This window comes from Galeopterus variegatus, unplaced genomic scaffold (genome assembly GCF_000696425.1).
Source record: "Galeopterus variegatus unplaced genomic scaffold, G_variegatus-3.0.2 Scaffold9048, whole genome shotgun sequence".
Taxonomy (NCBI): Eukaryota; Metazoa; Chordata; class Mammalia; order Dermoptera; family Cynocephalidae; genus Galeopterus; species Galeopterus variegatus.
The window spans coordinates 1,452-28,057 of NW_007735159.1; the positions used below are offsets into that span (position 1 = coordinate 1,452).

At 33.4% G+C, this 26,606-nt stretch overlaps 1 protein-coding gene across 1 annotated transcript in view; it reads left to right on the top strand.

Annotated features, from left to right (window-relative positions):
* Positions 1–4,403: 4,403 nt before the first annotated feature.
* Positions 4,404–26,606, top strand: part of SNX13 (sorting nexin 13) — a gene marked incomplete at its 5' end in the record, with an annotated part of 59,611 nt that continues 37,408 nt past the window's right edge. Inside the window, 6 exons of the mRNA XM_008593367.1 lie at positions 4,404–4,542; positions 4,917–5,005; positions 8,563–8,662; positions 19,887–20,080; positions 24,170–24,274; positions 24,884–25,016. Coding sequence (XP_008591589.1) covers positions 4,404–4,542; positions 4,917–5,005; positions 8,563–8,662; positions 19,887–20,080; positions 24,170–24,274; positions 24,884–25,016 — 760 coding nt within the window. The remainder of the gene's footprint in view (positions 4,543–4,916; positions 5,006–8,562; positions 8,663–19,886; positions 20,081–24,169; positions 24,275–24,883; positions 25,017–26,606) is intronic.

The window sequence follows — 26,606 nt, forward strand, 5'->3', positions numbered from 1 at the left end:
CTTCTTTTGCATCGGCCCTAAAACCTCGAGACTGTAGTTGCTTTTTTTCGTTGTAGATTAGTTGATCAGTGATTTATTTGTTTTTTGTTGCTCTTGGAAATGCAAATAGTACTCTGGCAGCACAGCGCACACTTCTCAGGCTATCTCTGTCCTCTGGCACGCCTGCTCCAGACCCGTCGCCATCTTGCTCCTTCAAAGTTGTTTTAATTTTGCACTTTCACTAGCTATGTTTGAGAGTTCTGGTCTCCACATTCTGATCAATATTTGGTATTGTCAGTCTTTTAAATTTTAACTTATCTAATGAATGTTCAGTGGTATTTTCATTGTGATTAGCTTGCATTTCCTTGATTACTAATGATATTGAGCATCTTTTCATGTGATTATTGGCCTGTTTTATATCTTTTTGTCAGCGCCCATTTATCCCCCCACTGTTTCTTTATATATATATATATTCTACAAAGAAGATCTTTGTCAGATATGTGTGTTGCAGACTGTAGCTTGTTTTTTGCTCTTTTAGTGGTGTCTTTTGATGAGAACTTTAAAATTTTGATGAAGTCTGATTTCCAAATTTTTCTTTTATAGTGCTTTTTTGTGCCTTCTCTGAGAAATTTTTGTTTACCTAGTGATTGCAATGTTATTCTATGCTTAGTTTTAGAAGTTTTATAATTTTGTACTTTTACATTTTGTTCTGTTATTCATCTCAGATTAATTTTCGTGTGTAGAATATGCTAGGAGTTTAGGTTCATTTTTATCTTATACAAGTATCTAAATATTCTAGCATTATTTATTGAAAAGACTTACCTTTTTTCATAGAAACAATTTCCTTAGCATCTTAGTGAAAAATCAGCTTACCATAATATGTTTGGGTCTAATTTTGGATTCTGTCCTTTTCCTTTTATCTCTTTGTGTGCCCTTATGCAAATACCAGACTTTCTCGATTATGTATGAATCTTTCACATTTGTTCTTTTTATTGAGGATTTTTTTTTGACTATTCAAGTCTTTAGCTTTTTCACGTAAATTTTATCAACTTTTTAATTTCTGCTGAAAATCTGTTGGAATTTTGATTGTAATTGCATTTACTCTGTAAGTTAATTTAGGAAGAATTGACATTCTAACAACATTTTATCTTCTGATCTAGCAACCTGGCATCTCTGTCCATTTATTGAAGCCTCCTGTAGTTTTTCTCAGCATTATGTTTTGGTTTCTATTACATAGGTCTTGCACGTCTTTAGAAAAAATTACCTAAGTATTTTATATTTTTTGATGCTATTGTAAATGCGATTAAAATTTTTATTTTGCTGTTTTTGCTGCTAATATATAGAGATTGCATAAATATATTTGTTGATCTTCTGTATTTGCAGCCTTTATGAGTTCACCTATTACTTCTAACAGTTTTTGATGGTTAAAATCTCACTGTGCTTGTTATTTTGTCCATTCCTCTCCCTAAGTTTCCTTCGTAAAGAGCATATAATTGGGTCTTGGTTTTCATCCAGCCTTATAATTGTCTTTTAATGGGAGTATTTCATCCATTTACATTTAATATAGTTACTATTATGATCGTATCTACTATTTAGCTTCTCGTTTACTTTAAAAATTTTTATTTTGTGTGTTGTACTTCTGTCTCTACTTGCTTTCTTTTGATATATTTGAATAGTTTTTAGTATCCCATTTTAACTACTCAATTATAGTTTTTCAGCTGTTCTTTATTATTGTTATTATTTTAGTGGATGTTCTAGGGATTACAGTGTACCTCTTTAAGTTATCATCATATGTCTAGAGGCAGCAATTTACCACCTCACATAGAATGGGAAGAACCTCACAAAAGGATCATTTTAATCAACCCCCGTCCTTTGTACTTTTTTCATATATTTTCCAAATAAATGCATACATAATTTATCCCACAGTGCAGCAGTGTGTGTGTGTGTGTATAAAACCATTTTCAATGTTCTTTATTTTTGTCTTGTGGGTTCAAATTTCGATTTGTTGTAATTTTCCTTTGTTCTAAAGAACTTCTGGTATTACCAGTTTGCTGGTGCCAGATTCTCTGAACTTTTAATTATTTGAGAGTATGTTAATTTTACTGCAAAGTTTGAAGGATATTTTCATTGGTTATAGAGTTATGAGTTGACAAGTTTTTCTTTTAGTACATTAAAAAATGTTTCATTGTCTTCCCTCTGTTTCAAATGAGAAAACAACTTCCTCTATATCGTTGATCCCCCACATGTAATACATCTTTCTTCATAGCTATGGACTTTTACGATCCCCAGTTCTTTGACTTTCTGTTGAGAATGGACAATATTCCAAGTCTACTACTTTTTCAGAGCTCTCCCTTCCTGCTTAGCTTAGTTTAAATTTTATTGGCAATCATAGTGATTAGTCTCTTCACAACATCCTCTACTCCCTTATCTCTCTCTCACTTTGTCATTTGCTAAGTGATACCATAGCCTTGGTTAAATCCAACATAACTGCTTACTTGTTTCCGTTCTTAAGCAGCTGAATGTGGCTGTAGAAAAGGATAAACTTACACAGATCTCACTTTTAAAGTCATAAGCAACCAATTTCCAGTGTACCCTTACTCTTGCCTTGCAATCATTATGTTTTTCTTGTTCTATTTTCTGTCCCACTCTCCTGATCAGATCTTGTATACGTCTACCAATTTCATCTAATACATATTTCCACATCCTTACTTTTGGCTCATGACCTTGCTTTACTACCTTACTGGAAAAATTGAGGTAATCCAAAGAGAATTTTTATAATGTCCTGTCATCACATATATTTGTTACTTGCATCTGTGTAAATATGAGGATACTTCAAAAATTTTATTGGAAAGATTCATATTATCTTTTAATTCTGTTTTTCCACAAACTTTTTGACGTACTGTTGTATATTCTACATTATCTTCTGCTACTGTGGATGAAATATTCATGCATCTAGCTAAGACAACTTTCGTCTTGTGCACTATATTTGCAGTTTATTGCCTTGGCAGTTCACACTTTATTTCCTACATCATCAAATTTTCACTCTCTGAAAGATCATTCCCTTTAGCATTACACATGTGCTGTTATCTTTCACATCTTAAAAAGACAAAAAACAAACCTTTGAGTCTACTTTCCAGTGTTAACGGCACTCTTATTTCTTTTCTTTTTATAGCAAAACTTTATAAAAGAATTATACATATTGGTCATCTACATTTTCTCTTCTCTTTTTTTCTTGATCCTCTACAATAAACCTCTCTAGGTCGGGGAGGATGATCCCCATGTTAAGTTTAATGGTCAGTTCTTCGATTCCCCATTTTTCTTGACCTAAGTGAGACATGTGACACAGTTTTTCCTTTTCCTTATTAAAGTACTTCTTTACTAGGCTTGTTAGGACACCACTCTTTCTTGATTTTTTTTTTCTTCCTATCTTTTTGGCCTTTCTTAGCCTTTTTTTTTTTTCCTTTGCTGTTTAAGTGTGCTAGGTCTCTGCTTTTGGGTCTCTTCTCTTTTTAATCTCTACTCATTCTCTTGGTGATTCCCATCCAGTTTCATCATTTTAAGTGTCATCTATTGATCAGTGACCTTGACATGGTTATTCCTATCTAGTCCTCCTTTCTGAAATCTCGTCCTTCTTATCCAAAGCATTGTTAATGTCTCTATTTGGATGTGTAATGAGACATCACACATCCAAACATTTTTTATGTTTTCTCCATTTTGTTTAATGGTAACTCTGTTGTTCCAGTTGTTTGGGCCAAATATCTTGGTGTAGTGCTTGGTTCTTTTCTTCATTTCATACCCATATCTGATTTGTCAGCAAATTCTTTTGGCACTGTCTTTACAAAATAATTTGCATAAAGCACTTTACAAAGATTTTCTAACCATTACCCCCACTGCCACCACCCTGTTCTCAGGCACTATGTTATTTTTCACCTGTGTTATTAACTGGTCTTTCTTCTGCTCTATTCTGTTTTTATATAGCAGCACAGTGATTCTGTTTTCAGGTCAGAAAATGTTACTCTTCTGTTTCAACCTTCCACTGATTGCTGATTTCCTTCAGAGTAAAAGCCAAAGGTCTTGCTGTACTATAAGGTTTGCCTCTATTACTGCTGACTTCATCTTCAGCTCCTCGGCCCGTCTGTGGTTTAGCTCCTGCCATCATGGCTTCTTTACTATCATCAAACATTCTGAGCATGTTCCAGTACTTTCTAGCATGGTATATGTTTGACTTATTTGATTTTGTTTACAGTCTGTGACCTGTTAGAATGTAAGTGCCATGAGTAAAGGGGTTTTCTTTTTAAAGCACTGAATATGTAGCAGATTTGCCTGACATGTAGAAAGCACTCAAAATTCAGTTTTCCCTTTAATAAATGAGTCCCCCTTTCACCTGTTTGTTTTTGGGTTTTTTTTTTTAACTTTATTTTCAGATCCGAGATTCTAATTGCAACTATGAGGCCTTTATGAACATTATTAAATTAAGTGACAATATTGGAGAGCTAGAAGCAGTAAGAGATAAGGCAGCAGAAGAATTACAGTATCTTAGATCTCTAGATACAGCTGGTGATGGTAAGTAATTCATTTAATTAAAAAAATATTTTCTTTAAGGATTATTATATCTTCAAACAAAACATTGATTAATTTACCTAAATGTCACTTTATGCTATTAGGTGTTTTTACCTTTCGTGTTATGTTAATGTATGCCTAGAGTAAAAGCATTATTTTTTGAATGTGAGGCTGTGATTATTGTAATTGTCCCAAAAGTAAAGATAATTGGCATGGTTCAATTTTAAGTGAATAATTTCACTCTGCTATTTCCGATGGTTTCTGTATAATTGCTCTATTAATTAGTCATTTTGTTAAAATTTAGTAAGTTCATGTTTAAAGTATTTCACAAATAGCATTTTCACTTTCTAGCTCATAATCAATTTGTTTGTTTTTAGATATCAACACTATCAAAAATCAAATAAATAGCTTATTATTTGTAAAGAAAGTATGTGACTCAAGAATACAACGGTTGCAGTCAGGCAAAGTAAGTGAAGTACTTTTGAGTTAACATTTAGCTGTAAATATTTTATAATTATTAAAATGCCTAGTAAATGACAAAGAATAGAATATTAACCAGTGAAGGACTTTACAACAGGACTTTCAGAAAAGTGTTTTCTTATACAATGTAGTATAAATATTATTAAAGCAAGTCAAGGATTAAATAAAACACCGCCTGAAAAATTCTAACATAAATAAAGATTTTATTTCATTCCTTGATTTATTTATTCATTTTCTCATTTATTATTTATTCAAAATTCAACATTTATTGAATTTTGTGAATTGGACACCATCTTAGATAGATCAAACAGACAAACTCTCATCATGGAGCTTACATTTAGTTGTAGAGTCAGAAAATAAACCAGTAAGCAATTTGATATATAATATCAGGTGTCTCTATTTGGTGCAAAAATGATAAGTAGAACAAAGTAGGGTACAGAGAATATCTAGGAGTGTTTTAGATAGGTGCTGAGAGATTTGATGATATTGAGCGTAGGGAGATCTGAATAACATGAGGGAGTTAGTCCTGTGATTTTTGTTGATTTTTGAAGAATCTTTCAGGAAGAAGAGAGAGCAAGTGCAAAAGCCCTGAGATAGGAATGTCCTTGGTGGGTTAGAGGAGATCAGTGGCTAGTATGGAATGAACATGGGATTGTGCTGGGAACAGAATTATAGATGAACCTGAGGATTAGATCATATATGGTCTCACTGGGTATATAGTAAGATTTTTATTTTATTCTAACTGTGATGGATTTCAATTGGAGATTTGACCTGGCAATTGGCATGTCCTGACTTATGAGTTAAAAATGATTATTTTTGACTCTTTGTGAAGAATAGACACAAAGCCTATTTGTGGTGGAATGGTGGGGGCAAGAATGGAAACTGAGAGACCATTTATAAGACTGCTTTTAGACTAGGTAGGAGATGTCTGTGGAGATTGTGAAGTGACTGACTGGATTTCCTAATGTACTAAACGTGGCATGAGAAAGAAAAAAGTACTCACAGGTGATTCCAAGTGTTTTTTGCCTGATAAACTGTGTGAATAATGATGCTGTTTACTGGAATAGGTAAAACTGAGGGCAGAGGAGCTTTGGAAGGGAAAACCAGGTTTTGGATATTTTATTGTGAGATCCCTGTTTGACATTCAAGTAAACATACTAATTGGTAATTTCAAGTTCAAGGGAAAGTTTAGTGATGAAGATAAACTGCTAATCCTCAGATTATCAGATGTTTAATGTTAAGAGATTGAATGAGGTTATCTAAATGAGTGAGTGTAAGTAAGGTGATACCAATGACTTAGTTCAAAGGCACTTCAGTGAATAGAGTTTTAAGACAGTGTGGAGGATCCAGCCAAAGAAAGAGTGAGATTGAAGAAAAACCTGGTGGTGTGATATCCTAGAAGCCAAGTGTAGAAAGTGTTTAAAGAAGGGAAAGGTCAGGTATGTCAAAGGATAACACTGAGTAAGATGAAGACAGAATTGACCATTGGTTTGCCACCACGGGAAGTATTGGTGACCTCATGAGAGTGTTTTTGGTGTAGTGGAGAAAAATCCTGATTAGAGTCTGACCAGGAAAGATTAGAAAGAGATGAATTAAAAACAGCGGTGATAGATAGCTCTTTTAGAGGGGCTTTACTATGAAGAGAAGCAGAGACTTGGGGCCTTTAGTTTTTAGTATAGTCAACTTTTTTACTCTGGTTTTCTATTTTGAAAATTTATTTGTGACTCTCGTCTTGTAATTTTGCAATGTATTTAAATTCTTTAAGAAATAGAAGAATTAAAAAAAAATCTCGAGTTTAATTTGCTATATGAATTATGACTTACCAGAACATTAGTTGAGGCTCACATTTGTCGTGTGTGTGTGTGTGTGTGTGTGTGTGTGTGTGTGTGTGTGTGTGTGTGTGTGTGTGTGTGTGTGTGTGTGTGTGTGTGTGTGTGTGTGTGTGTGTGTGTGTGTGTGTATCGGTATGTGTATGTTTTGGTTAAGTGTATTTTAAAACTAGCCTATATGCCCATGCAAATTGGAATAGAAGAATAATATGGTTTCACTTGTGCTTTTCTTTAACTGGTCACCTTATTTAGATCTTATAATTAGTGATCTTTCAGCATCATTATTTAAAATCTATTTGCCCAGAGACACTTTTTGACTTTGAATCCTTTTAAAATTTAGATTTTTTTTTTTTTTGGAACCCTTTCAGTTTGCGTTTGAATATCAAGCTTTTCCTTTTTATTAGCTTGTGTCATACAGTGTTTTCCTTTTGAAAGTAACCTCAGAATCCTCAGATTTGCAGTTTCATAATTACATTACTTATCTTTAAATCTTAGAAGACCCTTTGTCCTTTTATATTACAAATAAAGTTATAGTTAATCCTCTTCCTTATACCATATCTGTGGAGCTGCTGCTGGGCAGGAGAAAGAAGTGATAAAATTTGAAGAAGGGAGGCTAAGGTAGTAGAAATCATGCTGGCACTAGGTTGCTGGATGCCAGACATTTAAAGTCAGTTATTTGTTGTTATCCAGTACTTCCATGAAGGGAAATACGAATTACAGAGATAGATTTGTTTTTTGTTGTTTTGTTTTTTCTTTATTAAAGTTCTCGCTCTTCTTTATGTACCCAACTTGTGCTTAAGTATTTGCACTTGAATAAGGCAGCTTATCTCATTGACAGTAAACCTGCCTATCTTTTTTAGAGAGTTGTGAGATATGGATTTGAGAATATAGAGAAACTAGTGAAAATAGTTCGCAGAAATGTCATTGGTTTTAGTAGAAAGAGCAGCAGAATTTGAAAACACAGATTCATACCTTACCAGCTTTGTGATCATAGGCATCTTTCTAATTTTTATTTTCCTTATGGGATTGGTGATAGATATTCATTCAGATGCTGTGCAGATTGAATGAAGTAATGTGTGTAATGTAACTAACACAATGCCTGACACACAGATGTGCTTTAAATTTTAGACCCATGTTTTCCTTTTTTTTTTACATGTAGTTACTTTACTCTATGTCTTTGGAAAGTATATATAAATTCACTGTTTAGATAGTCTGAAAATAAATACATTTTCTCTAACAACTGTAGAGTTTTTACCCCATTAGAAGCAAAACTTCTTTTGGGGGATCTTTTCTGTCTTTCCAATAAATAGACTCTAATACTTAAAAATGTTGAAATTTGTTTATTCTTGGACATATTAATCATTTCAAGCATCTCTTTCTCCTTTTAGCTCCTGAAATGTTTATTTTCATTTGTAATATATAGAAATTGAGAATACTTGAAAATACAGTGATTTAGATTTATTTTATATGGGAAGAAGTTAATGCTTATATTTTTAATGTATATTTGCTAAGCAGCTCTTAAAATAACTAGGAATTTAGATTCATGGAACAAGAGTATTTCGTTGGGTAACAGCATGCACAAGAATAAAAAAAAACTTTGTTCTTTCTTCATTTTAACTTAATGTTGGGTTTTTTTCATATATTTATGTAAAGATCTTTAACCTGATTTTTATGTAAACATAAAATATTAACTCGTATTCCCTTTTTTCTGTAGGAAATAAATACTGTGAAACTGGCTGCAAACTTTGGGAAACTTTGCATAATTCCCTTGGACAGCATTCTTGTAGACAATGTTGCACTACAATTTTTTATGGGTAGGTAAATTTAATTTATTTAAATAATACAGCCATTAAATTTTTTTCCCAATTTTTTTATTATGGTATAGTTCACATAACATAAAATTTAGCATCTTAATTATTTTTAAATGTACAATTCAGTGATATTAAATACATTCATAATGTTATTCATCACCACCGTCCAGAACTCAGTTCACTCTGTAAAACTGATACCTGTGTTCAGTAAACAATGTCTCTCCATTTCTCCCTTTCCTCAACTTCTGGCTACTATAATTTTACTTTCTGTCTCCATGATTTTGACTATTCTTAAGTATCTCACATAAGTGGAATTATACAGTATTTGTCTTTTTGTTACCAGCTTACTTCACTTAGCATAGTGGCCTTCAAGATTTAACCATGTTATAATATATGACAGAATTTCCTGTCTTTCTGAGGCTGAATAATATTCCATTGAATAATATTTTGGTTATCTATTTATCTGTCAATAGATAATTGAATTGGGTTTCTTCTGTGTTTTAGTTATTATGAATAATGCTGTTATGAATATGGGTATACAAGTATCTTTTTGAGACAGTGCTTTCAATTCTTTTGGGTATATACCCAGAAGTGGAGTTGCTGGATCATACGGTAATTCTATTATTAATTTTTAAGGAGTGGCCATGCCATTTTCCACAGCAACTGTCCCTTTTTATATTCCCACCAACAGTGTAAAAGATTTCCAAATTGTCCATATCCTCCCAATACTTCTTATTTTCTGGTTTAAAAAAATTTTTTTTTGATAGTTACTATCTTAATGATGATATAGTTGTAGTTTTGACTTGTATTTTGCTCATGATTAATGATGTTGAGCATCATTTTATGTGCTTATTGGCCGTTTGTACATCTTCTTTGGAGAAATGTCTATTCAAATCTTTTGCCTATTTTTTGCCTATATTTTGTTGAATATTAGGAGTTCTATATGTATTCTGGATATTAATCCCTTATGATATATATAATTATCAAATATTTTATCCCATCTTTTGGGTTGCCTTTTTACTATGTTGATGTACAGTGGTTTTTGATGCACAAAATTTTCAGTTTTTCATGAAGTCCAATCTGTCCATTTTTTCTTTTTTATGCCTGTGCCTTTGGTGTCATATTTAAGAAATCATCAAATTCAGTTTCCTGAAGCTGTAAACCTGTGTTTTTTTCTAAGAGTTTTTATAACTTTAGGTTTTATATTTAGGTCTTTGTTCCATTTGAGTTCATTCTTGTATATGGTATCAGGTAAGGGTTCAGTGTCATTCTTTTGCATGTGTATATCCAGTTTTCCTAGCACCATTTGTTGAGAAGACCATCTTTTCTCCCATTGAATGGTCTTGGTGCCGTTGTTGAAAATCATTTGGCTGTATATATGAGGGTTTATTTCTAGGCTCCCCATTCCTTTGGTACATATGTCTGTTTTTATGGCAGTACCACGCTATTTTGATTACTGACTGTGGCTTTATGGTAAGCCTTGAAATTAGAAAATGTGACTCTTTCACCTTTGCTGTTATTTTTCAAGATTATTTTAGTTACTCAGGGTCCCTTGAGATATGAATTTCAGAATGTTTTTTTCTATTTCTACAAAAAATGTCTTTGGGATTTTGATAGGAATTGCACTGTATCTGTAGATTACTTTGGGTAGTATGGACGTCTTCACAATATTAAGTATTCCAATCTATGAACATGGGATGGAACATGTTTCCATTTATTTGTGTTGTCTTTAATGTCTTTCATCAGTGTTTTATAGTTTTCATTGTATTGTTCTTATACCTTCTTGGTTAAGTTAATTCTTAAGTATTTTATTCTTTTTGATGCTGTTGTAGATGGAATTGTTTTCTTAATTTTCTTTTTCTTTTTTTTTTTTTTTGTCTTTTTTCCGTGTCCGGCAACGGATCGCAACCCTCAGTGTTGCCCCCGTACCGGACCGGGGACCGGCAACGGGATCGCAAGCCTCGGCGTTGCTCCCGCGCCTCGCTCAGCCAGTGAGCGGGAGCCGGTCTGTACGTGGGATCCGAACCCTCGGACGGGAGCGCTGCCGCGCTTCCCAAGCGGCGCACTATCCAGTGCGCCACCGGGCGGCCCCTTAATTTTCTTTTTAGATTGTTTATTTTTATTGTATAGAAATGTAACTGACTTTTGGGGTGTTGACTTTGTTGTATCCTGATACTTAGCTGATTTCATTCTAACAGTTTTTTTGTGTGTGGAATTTTTAGGTTTTTTTTACTTACAAGATCATATCATCTGTGAACAAAGATAATTTTATTTCTTCGTTTCCAAATTGGATGCCTTTATTTATTTGTTTGTTTGCCTAATTGCTCTGCCTAGAATTTCTAGTACTATGTTGAATAAAAGTGGTGAAGTCAGGCATTCCTGCCTTGTTCCTGATCTTAGAGGAAAAGCTTTTAAGTCTCACCATTGAGTATGATATTTGCCATAGATTTTTCATATACTAGTATGGCTTTTTATTATGTTGAGGTGCTTTCATTCTGTTCTAGTTTGTTGAGTGTTTTAATCATGAAGGTGTTGAATTTTGTCGAATGCTTTTTCTGCATCAGATATCGTGTGGTGTTTGTCCTTCATTCTGTTAGTGTGATACATTAGATTGATTTTTGTATGTTGAACTATCATTGCATTTCAGAAATAAATCCTACTTTGGTCATGGTGTATAATGCTTCTTTTAAGCTGATGAATTTGTTTGCTAGTATTTTGTTGAGGATTTTTGGATCAATGTTTATAAGGAATATTGGTCTGGATCAGTGTTCATAAGGAATATTGGTATGTAGTTTTCTTTTCTTGTAGTGTCTTTATCTGGCTTTATTGTAGGGGAATGTCTTATAGAATGAGTTAGGAAGTATTCCCTCTTCAATTTATTGGGAAATTTTGAAAAGTATAAGTGTTTGAGAGAATTTACTAGTGATGTTATCATGTCCAGGTTTTTTCTTTATTGGGAGATTTTTGATTACTGATTCAATCTTTCAACTAGTTGTCTCCTTGGATATTCTATTTCTCTGGGATTTAATCTTGGTAAGTTTTCTGTTTCTAAGAATTTGTTTATTTCAACTAGGATATCCAAGTTTTTTGGTGTAACATTGCTCATACTATACTCATATAACCCTTTTTTTTTTTTTGGTAGAATTGGTAGTAATATCTTCACTTTCATTTCTTTTTTTTTTTTTCCTTTTTTTCCTTTTTTTCCTTTTTTTGTCTTTTTTCGTGTCCGGCAACGGATCGCAACCCTCAGTGTCGCGCCCGTACTGGACCGGGACCGGCAACAGGATCGCAACCCTCGGTGCTGCGCGCGCACCTCGCTCAGCCAGTGAGCGGGAACCGGTCTGTATGTGGGATCCGAACCCTCGGCGGGAGCGCCGCTGCGCTCCCAAGCGGCGCACAGTAGCAGTGCGCCACCGGGCCAGGCCCCCACTTTCATTTCTGATTTTAGTAATTTGAATCTTTTAGTCCTAGCTAAATGGTTGTAAATTTTGTTGATCTATTCAAAGAACCAAATTTTGATTTCATTGATTTTCTTTTTTTTTCTAATTATATTTCTGTTCTTTATTTGATTTATCTCTGCTGTAATCTTTATTATTTTCTTCCTTCTACTGGCTTTGAATTTAGTTTTCTTTTTTTCTCCCTACTTCGTGAAGTTATAAAGTTAGGTTGTTGATTTGAGATCTTTGAGATCTTTGTTTTTGCTGCCTCTAATCAGTTTTGATATGTTGTTTTTATTTTCTTTCATCTCTATGTATTTTCTAATTTCTCTTGTGATTTTTTTTGATCTATTGGTCATTTAAGAGTGTGTTGTTTGATTTGCAAAAATTTGTGAGTTTTCCAGTTTTACTCCTGTTATTGACTTCTAACTCCATTTTGTTATTGTTGGAGTAAATATTTTATAGGACATTCATCTTTTTAAATCAGTTGAGACTTAATTTGTGGCCCAGCATATGGTCTGTCTTAGAAAGTGGTCCATATGCACTTGAGAAGAATGTTTATGGTGGTGTTGGTTAGAGTATTCCGTATGTGTGTGTTAAGTCTACTTGGTATATTATGTTAAGTTTTCTATCTCCATACCTTCTCTCTGATTGTTCTGTCTCTTAGTGAGATTGGGCATTGAAGTATCCAGCTAGTATTGTAGAACCATCTTTTTCTCCCTTCAATTATGTCAGTTTTTATTTCATTAATTTTGATCACATGTTACTAGGTATGTAAATGTTTATAATTATTGCATCATCTTGCTATATTTCAGAAAATGGAGGAGAAAGAAACACTTTTTGTCTCATTTTATTAGGCTAAGGTTATTCAATTACTAAAGCCAAAGACATCACTTACAAAACTACAGACCAGTATCCATCATTGATATATTTGATTTAAGGTCTGTTTTGCCTAATAATTGTATTTGCTCTATTTTAGTTACTATATACATGGGATATGTTTTTCCATTCTTTTAATACATTCATGTCTTTTTATCTAAAGTAAATCTCTTGTACACAGCATATAGTTGGACCATGTTTTTTGTTTTTTGTTTTTTTTTTCTTTTTGTCTTTTTTACTGACCTGTAATGGGATTGCAACGCTCGGTGTCGCGCCCGCACTGAGGACCGGCAATGGGATCGCAACCCTCGGTGTTGCGCCCGCACCGCGCTCAGCCAGTGAGCGGGAACCGGTCTCCACATGGGATCCGAACCCTCAGCGGGAGCGCCGCCGCGCTCCCAAGCGGCGCACTCTCCAGTGCGTCACCGGGCCGGCCCTGGACCATGTTTTGTATCCATTCTCCTAATCTGTATCTTTTGATTGGTAGGTTTAATCCATTTTCATTTAAAGTTATCTTTTACTTTAAAAATTTTTTTTAAATTTTAACTTCTCAATATCGTAGTCGATTTTCATGACCCTTTACCCATTCCTCTTCCCCCCTTGCTTTCTCACCTCCCCTTTACATCATATCTGTTCACTTGTCTTAAAAAGTTCAAGGAATTGCTGTGATTGTTGTGTCTTCTGCCCCACCCTGTTTGTTTGTGTGTTTATTTATTTATTTACTTTAGCTTCCACAAATAAGTGAGAACATGTGGTTTTTCTTTCTGTGCCTGACTTGTTTCCTTAATATAATTTCCCTAAGTCTATCCATGTTGTTGCAAAAGGTAGTATTTCATTCTTCTTTACAGTAGAGTAGTATTCCATTGTGTAGATATACCACAGTTTCCTTATCCACTCATCTGATGATGGATGGTTCCAGTTCTTGGCTATTGTAAATAGTGCTGCAGTAAACATTGGAGTACAGGTATCCCTCTGGCATGATGATTTCCAGTCCTCTGGTTATATTCCCAGCAGTGGAATATCTGGGTCATATGGTAGATCTATCTGTAATTGTTTGAGGAACCTCCATACTGTTTTCCATAAAGGCTGCACCATTTTGCAGTCACACCAACAGTGTATGAGAGTTCCTTTTTCTCCACAACTTCATCAGCACTTATCCTTCTCAGTCTTTTGGATATTAGCCATCCTAATTGGAGTGAGATGGTATCTCAAAGTGGTTTTGATTTGCATATCCTGAATGCTGAGTGATATGGGGCATTTTTTCATGTGTCTGTTGGCCATTTGTATATCTTCCTTTAAGAAATGACTATTCAGCTCCTTTGCCCAGTTTTTAATTGGATTATTTGTTTTTTTGCTGTAAAGTTGTTTGAGTTCCTTGTATATTCTGGATATTAATCCTTTGTCTGATGTATATTTTGCAAATATTTTCTCCCACTCTGTTCGTTGTCTTTTCACTCCGTTGATTGTTTCTTTTGCTGTGCAGAAGCTTTTTAGTTTGATATAATCCCATTTGTTTATTTTACCTTTAGTTGCCTGTGCTTTTGGGGTCCCATTCATGAAGTCTGTACCCACTCCTACTTCCCGGAGTGTTTCACCTATGTTTTCTTTAAGGAGTTTTATTGTTTCAGGATGTATATTTAAGTCTTTAATCCATTTTGAGTTGATTTTGGTATATGGTGAGAGTTATGGGTCTAGTTTCATTCTCCTACATATTCATATCCAGTTTTCCCATCACCATTTGTTGAAGAGGCAGTCTCTTCCCCAGTGTGTGGACTTGCTGCCTTTGTCAAAGATCAGATGGGTGTAGGTGTATGGGTTGATTTCTGGGTTCTCTGTTTTATTCCATTGATCCATGTGTGAGCTTTTATGCCAGTACCATGCTGTTTTGATTATTATATGTTTGTAATGTAGTTTAAGGTCAGGTAGTGTTATGCCCCCAGCTTTATCTCTATTGCTCAGGATTGCTTTGGCTATGCATGGTCTTTTGTTAAATGTCTGGATAGTTTTTTCCATTTCAGAGAAAAATGTCATTGGAATTTTGATGGGGATTACATTGAATCTGTAGATCACTTTGGGTACTGTGGACATTTTCACAATGTTAATTATTCCAATCCAAGAGCATGGGATATCTTTCCATCTTCTTGTGTCCTTTTTAATTTCTCTCAACAGTGGTTTGTAGTTCTCTTCATAGAGATTTTTCACATCCTTGGCTAATTTTATTCCTAAGTATTATATTCTTTTGGTGGCTATTGTAAATTGGCTAGCTTTCTTGATTTCTTTTTCTGCATGTTCACCGTTGGAGTATAGAAATGATACTGATTTTTGTGTGTTGATTTTGTATCCTGCAACTTTGCATAAATCATTGATCAACTCTAGGAGTTTTTTTGTACAGGCTTTAGGCTGTTCAATGTATAGGATCATATCATCTGCAAACAGGGACAGGTTGACTTCATCTTTTACAATCTGGATGCCCTTTATTTCCTTCTCTTCTCTGATTGCTCTGGCTAGTACTTCCAACACTGTGTTGAATAGGAGTGGTGAGAGTGGGTATCTTTGTCTAGTTCCTATTCTTAAGGGAAACTCTATCGGCTTTTCCCCATTCAGAATGATATTAGCAGTGGGCTTATCATATATGGCTTTAATTGTGTTGAGATACTTTCCATCTATACCTAACTTGTAGAGAGTCTTTATCATGAAAGATTGTTGAATTTTTTCAAGTGCTTTTTCAGCATCTATAGAGATGATCATATGGTTTTTGTCTTTGCTTTTATTGATGTGGTGTATCACATTTATTGATTCACGTATGTTGAACCAAATTGTATCCCTGGAATGAATCCCACTTGATCATCGTGTATAATTTTGTGTATGTGTTGCTGTATTCTCTTAGCTAGTATTTTGTTGAGGCTTTTTGCATCTCTATTCAGCAAGGATATTGGCCTGTAGTTTTCTATTTTTGATGTATTTTTGTCTGGTTTTGGTATCAGGTTGATGTTTGCCTCATAGAATGAGTTTGGGAGAATGGCCTCTTTCAGTCTTTTGGAACAGTTTGTAGAGAATTGGTATCAGTTCATCTTTGAAGGTTTGGTAGAACTCTGCAGTGTACATGTCTGGTCCTGGACTTTTCTTTGTTGGGAGCCCTCTGATAACAGCTTCAATCTCTTTTATTGTTATTGGTCTGTTCAGATTTTCTGTATCTTGTTGCCTTAGTTTTGGTAGTTTGTATGTGTCCAGAAATTTATTGATTTCCTCCAGATTTTCAAATTTGTTGGCATATAGTTGTTTGTAGTAGTCTGTAATGATTTCTTGTATTTCTCAGTTGTCAGTTGTAATATCACCTTTTTCATTTCTAATTTTTGTTATTTGCGTCTTCTCTCTTTTTTTCTTAGTTAGCGTGCTAAAGGTTTGTCGATTTTATTTATCTTTTCACATAAACCAACTTTTTGTTTCATTAATCTTTCGTATTGTTTTTCGGGTTTCTATTTCATTTTATTCTGCTTTGATCTTAATTATTTCTTTCCATGTACTAACTTTGGGTTTCGATTGTCCTTGTTTTTCTAGGTCTTTAAGGTGAAGTGTTAGGTTGTTTATTTGCCATCTTTCCATTCTTCTGAAGTAAGCATTTAATGCGATAAATTTCCCCCTTAGTACTGCTTTTGCTGTATCCCCCAGGTTTTTGAATGATGTGTCATTATTTTCATTAGTTTCAAGGAATTTTTTGATTTCCTGTTTAATTTTTTCTTGGACCCATATGTTAATAAGTAGAATGTTCTTTAATTTACATGTGTTTGTATGGTTTCCAGAGTTTTTTTGTTATTGATTTCTAATTTTAATCCATTGTGATCTGAAAAAATATATGGAATAATTCCAATTTTTTTGAATTTGTTGAGATTTGCTTTGTGACCTAATGTGGCCTATCCTGTAGAAGGTTCCATGTGCTGATGAGAATAATAATGGGATCTCCAGCCCATGTCGATCCCTGCTGCCTAGAGACACTTAAGAGTCTCTAGGCCCACACCCCCCCCAAGACAGGCGTTGCGGGACCCCCAGCCCAGGCTAGTTCCTGCTGCCTTGAATTGGCAGTCCCTTCAGCCTCTAAGCCCCAGACATCAGGGTGAAATAAGTGGAGTGTGATACCCCCTGCCAGAATGACAAAACACCAAAGGGAAGATAACAGAAATATGAAAAATCAAGAAAGTACATCACCACCAAAGGAAAATAATAACTCTCAAGCTCTAGATCCTATGGGCCCCAAGGCTCTTAAGTCTTTCTAAGCGCTGGCAACCATCCTGTGCTGGAGGTCCCACAGCACCTGCCTTTTCCAGTGCAACTGACTCTGGGAGTGTGAGCCCAGAGGCTCTTAAGTCTTTCTAATCTGCGTGGACCGACCTGAGCTGGAGGTCCCTTAGTGCCTGCCTTTTCTGGTACAGCTGTTTTTGGGCATGTGAGCCCAGAGGCTCTTAAGTCTCTCTAAGCAGCAGGGACCAACCTGGGCTGGAGGTCCCGCAACACCTGCCTTTTCCAGCTTGGCTGTCTCGGGGTGTGTGGGCCCCATTGCTCTCAGGCCTCTCCGGGCAGCAGACATTGGCCTGGACTGGAGTCCTGCGGCGCTTGGCTCCTCATCATTTAAAGTTATTATTAATAAGGAAGTGCTTATTTTTGTCATTTTGTTCTCTATATGCCAAGCTTTTTGGCCATCGTTTACTGCCAAGTTGTCTTCTTTTGAGTTTAATCAGTTTTTGTGGTGATGCATTTTAATTTCTTTCTCATTTCCTTTTGTGTATATTCTGTAGCTCTTTTATTTGAGCTTACTATGTGGACTACATTTAACATACTAAAGTTATAACACTCTAATTTACATTTATACTGGCTTAATTCAATAACATTCAAAACTCTGCTCCTTTATAGTTCTGTCCCCATTCCTTTTTTTGTTGATGTCAGAAAATTAAATATTTATATGTTGTAAACCTGCAAACATAAACTAATAATTCTTTTAAATGCATTAGTTTTGTAAGTTATATAGAAACTAAAATGTGGGATAACATACCAAAGTACAATATTGCTGGCTTTCAGACTAGTAATAGTTTTTTAAAAAAATGTATCAGTCTCTTAAATTATGTAAAAAGTAAAACTGGAGTTACAAACCATTGTTACAATAAAAGTAGCTTTTCTAATTACCAATACGTTTACCTTTGTTGAGGTCTTTATTTCTTCATATGGCTTCAGGTTACTAAGTCATATAAGTTCATTCTTGAGCATGTCTTGCAGGGTAGGTTAGTGGTAACATGTTCCCTTAGCTTTTGTTTATCTGGGAATGTCTTACTTTCTTCCTCATTTGTAAAGTACAGTTTTGCAATATATAGGATTCTTGGTTGACATTATTTTTCTTTTAGCACTTTGAATATTGCCCCATTGCATTCTGGCCTCCAAATTTTCTTATGAGAAATCTACTGATAGTTTTTTGAGGCTCCTTTGTATATGTTGAGTTCCCTTTCTTTTGCTGCATTCAGATTCTCTCTTTGTTATTTTCTTTTGAAAGTTTGGTTAGAATTTGTCTTGGTGTGAGAAAAAGATAAAAATGTAGGGGGTCTGAGGGAAAAAGGCTGTTCCTTCAAATCCCCTGGAAGTCACTTTAGCAGGAAAAGAAGGAGTGTGAGAAAGTAGGGGGATGTGTTACAGTAATGGCTACCTCTTTGTCTGCACCTCTGTGATAAGAAGTAGCAGTATGCTATCAGAGCACAGATCCCAGATACTTGACGGATCGGATGGTTTCACCTACCCTGATTCCTGTTTGCTATGTACAAGCTGACCCTGGAATGCAAGAACAGTTGCCTAACATGTGGCAGAGGTTGGGGGATGGGTAGCAGCTGTTGTGCTAAGATCTAAGATGGATTGAAATTAACCACAGTTTATCTTCCAGATTTTCCTCTGGATGTTGCAAGTCTTCAGTCCAGAGTTCCAAATTAGTTGTGTCAGATAGATTCTGCCAGTGTAATTGTTGTGTAGATGGGGAGATATAGATTCTTTGTGTTTACCACTTTAATTTCCTCCTTGAAATTTTTAATAACTTTAAATATTATTAAATTTTAAATGATTAATAGATTGTATGTCAAATTTGACCTGTTTTATTCTCTGAAATGTTTGCTTTTCTTTAGAAGTGATGAAGATAGGGAATTATTTTATTTTGAAGCAAATAAATGCTTATCATAATGTGCATTTGCTAAACTGCTTTTAAAATAAACTCTGGTAGATTCTAGTATGAATTTAAATTCAGCGAGAAAGAGTACTTTATTGGGAACACACAGTATATATATATATATATATATATAACCTGTTTATATCATTTTGTTCATGTGTAGATGACTTTGTTTTTATGCCATTTTAATATATACAAATATTTTATTTACATATTATTTTATTAATATTACATTAAAATTATTCTTATTTGGAGGAAATGTTCAGCAAAACTCCATGAATCTTTATTTTTGTTATCAATAATATTATTACTACGTGGTTTGTTGAAGAGCCTATCCTTATCTTTAATATAGCTAGAAATATTTGTATTATGACTAATAACATTTATTGAGAACAAATGTTGAATGTTGGTGAGGTAGCTTATCTCCTATGAAACCTTATGTAGCAAATTTATTCACTTGAGGTTTTATCTTGAAAAATGGGATGTGAAAAATTTTTAATTATGTGCTTCCACTTATGTTTTATACCTAACTGGTGTTTTTAGCTTAACCAATTTGTGTTATTACTATTTTATACTTCAGGGATTTGCTGAACATTTTCAAAATATAGAGTTTTAAATACTTGAAACTTTAAATTATTTTTACTTATTTATCGTAAAGCTACGTGAACCCCAAATTGTATACATTAATATCCATGTCGTTTTGGATTTTGTTTGGTAGATTACATGCAGCAAACTGGAGGTCAAGCACATCTTTTCTTCTGGATGACAGTGGAAGGATACCGAGTTACAGCCCAGCAGCAGCTAGAGGTTTTATCAAGTCGTCAGAGAGATGGAAAACATCAGACCAACCAAACCAAAGGTCTTTTAAGAGCAGCTGCTGTTGGAATTTATGAACAGTATTTATCAGAGAAGGTGAAGATATAACTTGATTACTGTTTTTGTATCTTCTTTGACAGTATTGCTAATAATAATTTCTATAATATTTGCAAAATCCATTACTTATGCCAGGCACAGCTACTTCACAAACATTCTTTCATTTTTCTTTCTGTGTATTTTTATCCTTATTGTTAAGTGAAGAATCTGATGTTAAGAAAATCAAATTAATGTGGCCAAGGTCATACAAATACTAAATGTGACAAATCAAGATTCAGGGTCACATGCATTTTTGATTTAAAGACATAATAGGTTGAAAGTAAAAGTATAGAAAAAGATACATCATGCAAAATAAAAGAGATCTGGAGTGGCCATAATATCAGACAAAATAAAATTTAAGATAAATATTGATATTAGAGAAAAGAGGAATATTTTATAATTTTATAATGATAGAAAGGTCAATTGGTCTGGATGATAAGACAATTATAAACATATATGCACCTAACAACAAGTCTCCCAAAAGCATGAAGCAAAAAATTCAACAATAATAGTTAGAGACTTTAATACTCCAGTCTCAATGATTAATAGAACTCTTCAGTGGAAAATCACTAAAAATATAGAACACCACTGTAAAGCAATTAGACCTAATGCATCTATAGAACATTTCACCTAACATAAACAAAATACACATTATTTTCAAGAACACGTGGAAGATTCTCCACAATAGACCATATGCTAGGCCATAAAACACATATGGATTCTGAATATTTGAAATACTTCTATATCAATGAAAAGGTTTTTCAGGTCTCCAAAAGAGACCAATGATCAGTTGAAAATAGTGGCTGCTAAATTAACTTGGGCATACTGCACAAATGAACGTAGATTGGCCTATTGTTCCCTTGATTGCTCTGTAAAACAGTAAAGTTATATTTCCTGATTCAGAGGTTTGAACTAAAATGTCCTATGGGCAAACAAGGGAATTTTGGTAACAGGTGTTTTGGCTCTTTAAAGTTTGGAGCTGATTCTGTCATCTTACCAGTAAGCATGTTTTCTATGGTATATCAAGTGATGCATCAAATTATGGTAACAAAAGTATGTATCCCATAGCTTATAAGTACAGTACTTTGATTTGAAAAATGGAGTTGCAGATATCTTCTTGATTTCTAAGATTTTAATAAACTACGAAACATAAAACACACTTTGTTCTTCTATGCATATTTGGCATATTATGGAAATGTAAATTTTGACAAATTTCATTCAGTCCATAAACTTTTTATCTAATGAAAATGAAAAGATTTTACCTGATAAATGTCATGTATTCCCTCTTCATAACACTGCTAAAGTGGATATGATTTCCTTGCCTCTGATATTGACACGTTCACAATGAAAGTTTTTGGTCACTTTTTAGTTTCCTCAAAACATGGAGAAACACTTAATGAGATTTTTGACATTATAAAAATATCAGGAGATAACTTCCTTAGATGTGTGTCTGCAAGGTGGCTGTCAGTTTATCCAGCTGTAGGAGAGATGCTACAATGTTGGCCTTCAATAAAATCATATTTTTAAAGTGTTAGACAAGACAGAATGTCCTATAACTTGAAGATACTTTGAGAATGAGAGTGGAGAAAAGGATTACAATAAACAGAAATTTATGTAAATTTATCTAAAACTGGTGAATCATCTTTGAAGAGCCAAAAAGTGCCTAGACAAGGATGAATTGACTAACCTGAGTTGTTTCCTGTTATGTGTAGGCAGTAACAAAATCTCAAAGTGAACAAAATGACTCATTTAAAAAAAAATAAGACTACTGGAGAATCAAAAAAAAAAAAAAGTCACCCAAATTAAACAGGATTTTCTGTTTCTTTACTAAAACTGTAATTTATTTAGAATCCAATTTCAGTTGTAAAAGTATAAATTATCTGTGTTTTAAGCCATTTTTCCGGAGAAAGAGAGATTTAACTTATGATGACATTTTTATTCTTCAAAGTATTTAAAAATGGACATTTTAGACATGTATGGCCTGTTTGATGGATTTATATATGCCAAGGACGTGATTGACAATCAGCTGTTCTACCGATCAAACAAGCCATACATACAAAGTCGTTGTACTTGTTTTTTTGTTTTTGGTTTTGGGGTTTTTTTTTTTTTTTTAGAACTGAAAGCAAATTCCTATAGATATAAAAACCTGCTGTTTTGAGTAAACAAAACCCCAGTTATTGCATGCTGAAATTATTTTGTTGGAAGGATATTTAACTTGATGTCATCATATTGGATTGACAGAAATTGAAATAAGTATGAATCTGGCCTGAAAAGAGCAGAGCTGAAAGTCAAAGTAGATTTTATGTTTGGCTGTTTTCAGTTGTAACACTACCTAAAAGGAAAGGTTGTCCTAAAGGCTGTAGGCAACTCAAAGAAGTATTATTAGAAAAGGAAACAGAAAAAGTAAAAACACATTACTGCATTATGGAACAGATATAAAAGACATTGTTTTTATTAAATATAATTATTTTTGTAAGTATATTCTGCTTTTAAAAAGTATTACACTTCTATATTTTAATAATAAAAAATAATATAATTTACAAAATTTAAATACCCAGTGAAGAGTTTTAAAAATGTTAGATTACTGTATCAGAGGACAGAAACATTAGAAACTATTGTTACATTTTTCTAACACAGATTATTTGGTTAATTAGTTTTGTTACCACTAATTGCCACTGTTAATTAATTCTATTGCTTTGTTTAAATAATCACATCCGTGTAGAAAGTAAAGAATAGATTAACAGGTAAGTACTATTTTTATATTTTTATGTTAGAGTAATACGAAATGCATATAAATATTTATTCTGTATTACTTTTTTTTGAGAGAGGGGGTCCTGAATGGTTGTGTCCCATGATGGCTCTCTGAAAGTGCTGGTTATCCTACACCAAGGATGTGGCTTAATCCAATTCTGTGTATTTGAGATATACAAGAAAAATTAAAAATTAAATAAATATAAATATTATTTTCAAATTTGTCTTTTTATTTCCTAGTTGAATTTAGTGAGCTTAGAGGGCAGATGAAAGGGCAAAACCAACTGACATCAGTATTCCCTTCTTATCTTTATCACATACAAGTTGTTTTGTTCTACTGTTCCTATTTCAGGGGACCCTCCCCCAAAACATACAACCTACTTGGGTTTACTAACAAGAGTGTTGAATTGACAAGGCAGCATTAGACGTAATATGACTCTTTTCCTACACACTTATTGCTGTTTATTTCTTTTTCTCCTTTCTTAATTTATCTAGTAGATTCCTTAGACATTTTATTGGATAGAATAGAGAAATTATTTAAACAATGCATTTTTTGTTAGTTTCTCTAAAAGTTACAATCTTTAGCACTCGTTTACAGAGCCGTCAAAACTAAAAATTCAAAGGTTGACATGATGAAGTTTTTTAACATGCCTAGCTTTTCAGCATTTCTTTCTTTTAATAAAATAATTTTTGAAATTTAAAGTTCAGATTTTGTAGAATCTGTCACTTTATGTACTTTGAAATAGGAGTTCTTGGAACAAATTAACTTCTCAGATTTTCCCCCTCCTGTATCACATTGGAACTTTGCTGTAGCATTAGTTATAAAAACAAATTTAGGATAATGATAGTGTTTAAAAGCCCATTCAAAAAGATTCTGTAGTCAAATAAGTTAAATAGCTTATTCTTTTAAAAATTGTGTTAATACATATGTAGTAGTATTGAATACTAAACACTAACTCCTAATGACAGTGTGCTAGACACTATGCTATATGTCTTACACAGATCTCTTTTAGTCCTTACAATAATCTTAAATAACCTTATTTATGTGGTGTTATCTTCATTTTACAAATGGAGTATATGAGGCCTAGTGAGAAGTTGCTCAGCAAAAGTCAAGGATTAAGTCCATGTTTGTCTATCAGCCTGCTACATAGTGCGTGATGAAGAGAAACTTTAACTCTATTTCAGCATCTTAAAATATCAAGGTGTTATTTACAAACCAATGATTCTTATTTGCCAGTTACTTTCAATAATATGATCCATTATTAATTCTCTTACTATTGAGTCTTAACTTGTGTTTAGAAATTACAGAGATTATTCTGTTATTTTTCTGTTTGTTAGGCATCTCCAAGAGTTACTGTTGATGACTATTTAGTAGCAAAATTAGCAGATACTTTGAATCATGAAGATCCAACCCCTGAAATCTTTGATGACATTCAAAGGAAGGTATTATGTACAACATTTATCGTTTTATCTTTCTTGAAGAAAGTGTATATTTTTATGTGCATGTAATTAGTTTCCTAAAAAGATACTGAAACATTAAAAAAATAAGTACAGTAAAGTGGTGTCTAAGATGATAAGTTATGGCAATAAATACCTGTCAGTTCCAAAGTATAGACCAATTGTTTATTTATTTGATTGACCATTGATGAAAATCCTTATGTTGAGTTATTTTAGTTGAATCTGACTGAAAAGCCAGATATTCCAGTCTTAGAATTTGATAAACTGATGATGTTTAAATAACATGCTTCCCAAATTCATTTTAATAGGAGCTTTGAGCCTTTATGGGTACCTGTTTCTTAGAAAACGCTACTTCCTAGAACATTTTATATAACCTGCTGTCATGTGACTTGTGTTGCAGTAGGATCCTTTTCATTGTAATTTAGTTACTGGAGGGACCAGAAGAAATCATTAGTTGTGTTGTAGTTTTATTGCTGACATCTTGTAACTATGATTTATGGCAAGACCTCAATATAGCTGTTGGTGAACTCTTATTTAGTGAAAATCACCATATATATGTATTAATTATTGAATATCCTGATTTGTTTCTATAAGGTATATGAATTGATGCTACGAGATGAAAGATTTTATCCTTCCTTCAGACAGAATGCACTCTATGTGCGCATGTTAGCTGAGCTGGATATGTTAAAAGATCCTAGTTTCAGAGGATCAGATGATGGGGATGGAGGTAAGGTAGCACACGTTTTACGCACACATACATATATATTCCATGTATATTCTGTTTACAAAAAAAAAGACCTTTTAAATAAAATAAAAAATGTTTTTGTTGCCTAAATATAAATTGTAATATATTAAAAAGTCTGTAAATCAGTGACAAAGTTTAGTTACTGTACTAAGTTAAAATGTTGAAAATTTAAGAGCAGATTAGAATATAACTATAGAAGCCTTGACTTCTAAAAAGAATGTTTTCCTGAGATGGGTCACTCACATATTTTTATGGCAGTTTCCCTTTCAGTAGTAAGTAATAATATTTATGATTAACAGAATTATTGAGAAGATTAAATGAGGTAAGTAATGACTCGAGTGTACCCTAAACTATAAAGCATTATAAAAAACTACAGTTTTTGTCTATCTTTAATTATATCCTTTTTCATATCTGCATAGTGTGAGAGACTTTTGAGCTGGAAGAAACCACAAGAGTAATTTATTCTATCTTTTCGTTTTTTTAAAATAAGGACACTGAGACCTATTAGTATGGTATAGTGAAAAAAACAGACTTAAGTTTACTCATGTTTTACTACTTATCACCTGTGTGATGTAAATCTGGAATAATATTCTCATAATATCTTACCTCAGAGTTACTGTCAGATTTATGTGGAATTGTGGATATGAAAATGATTTATAAACTAAAATGCAAGTATCAGTTTGTATTAGTAAATAGTGAGTTATTTAAGAATAGTAGGAGAGACAGCCCTTAAAATACAAATCTCTAAATTCTTAGGCCCAATGACCATTTTACTTGTGATTCAATTCTGAAGTATTTATTAAAAAAGTCTAATTAAATATCTAGGGTTTTGTGTTAGGGTTCTCCAGAGAGACAGAAAATTAACTGTTATAGGTTTGTTGAACTTTCTGGTATGTTCTACTAAGTAAATGAGCAATGTAAATAAAAAAATGAGTAGGAAAGAATAGATTAAGTAATTACTTTAAGACAGTGCTTTAATTATGACCATTTACTGATCAAGAGGTTTTATGGATAAGACCACTTGGGAATGGAAATATAACAGATCTGTTGGGTAGCGAGCACTGCTTTAAAAAATACTTCTATTCTGGAAGATTCCAAGCCTCTCCTCTCTTCTACCTCCTGCCTCTCTGCCTATGCTAGTGATATTTTATTTTTAAAACAATCTAAGAAATCTAGTTACAGAAGTTTACATTCCAGTTTTAATCACTTTTATATTGATTGTTGATCTGATACCTTAGGTTTTAAAAATAATATTTTTTTCTGAATTATTTGTAAAATTGAATAATTTTAACTGGATTTGATTGCGTAATTAAGGAAGTGTTTAAAAAAACAGAGTACTTCTGTGGGAGCTGAATAGTAAAATTTAATGTACCTCTACTTTATTATATAGTATATCTGTATTTCCTGTCTGTTGAAAAGTGTTCTTTTGTAGAGCTACTATGAAATTTGCAATAGCCACTGTATATCAGCTAATCATCCTAAAATGATTATTGTAAACGTTTCTTTTTATATTAATATCATCTCTTTTAGAAATTTCTTAGTATTTATGAAATGGATTTGCTGTATGACCCA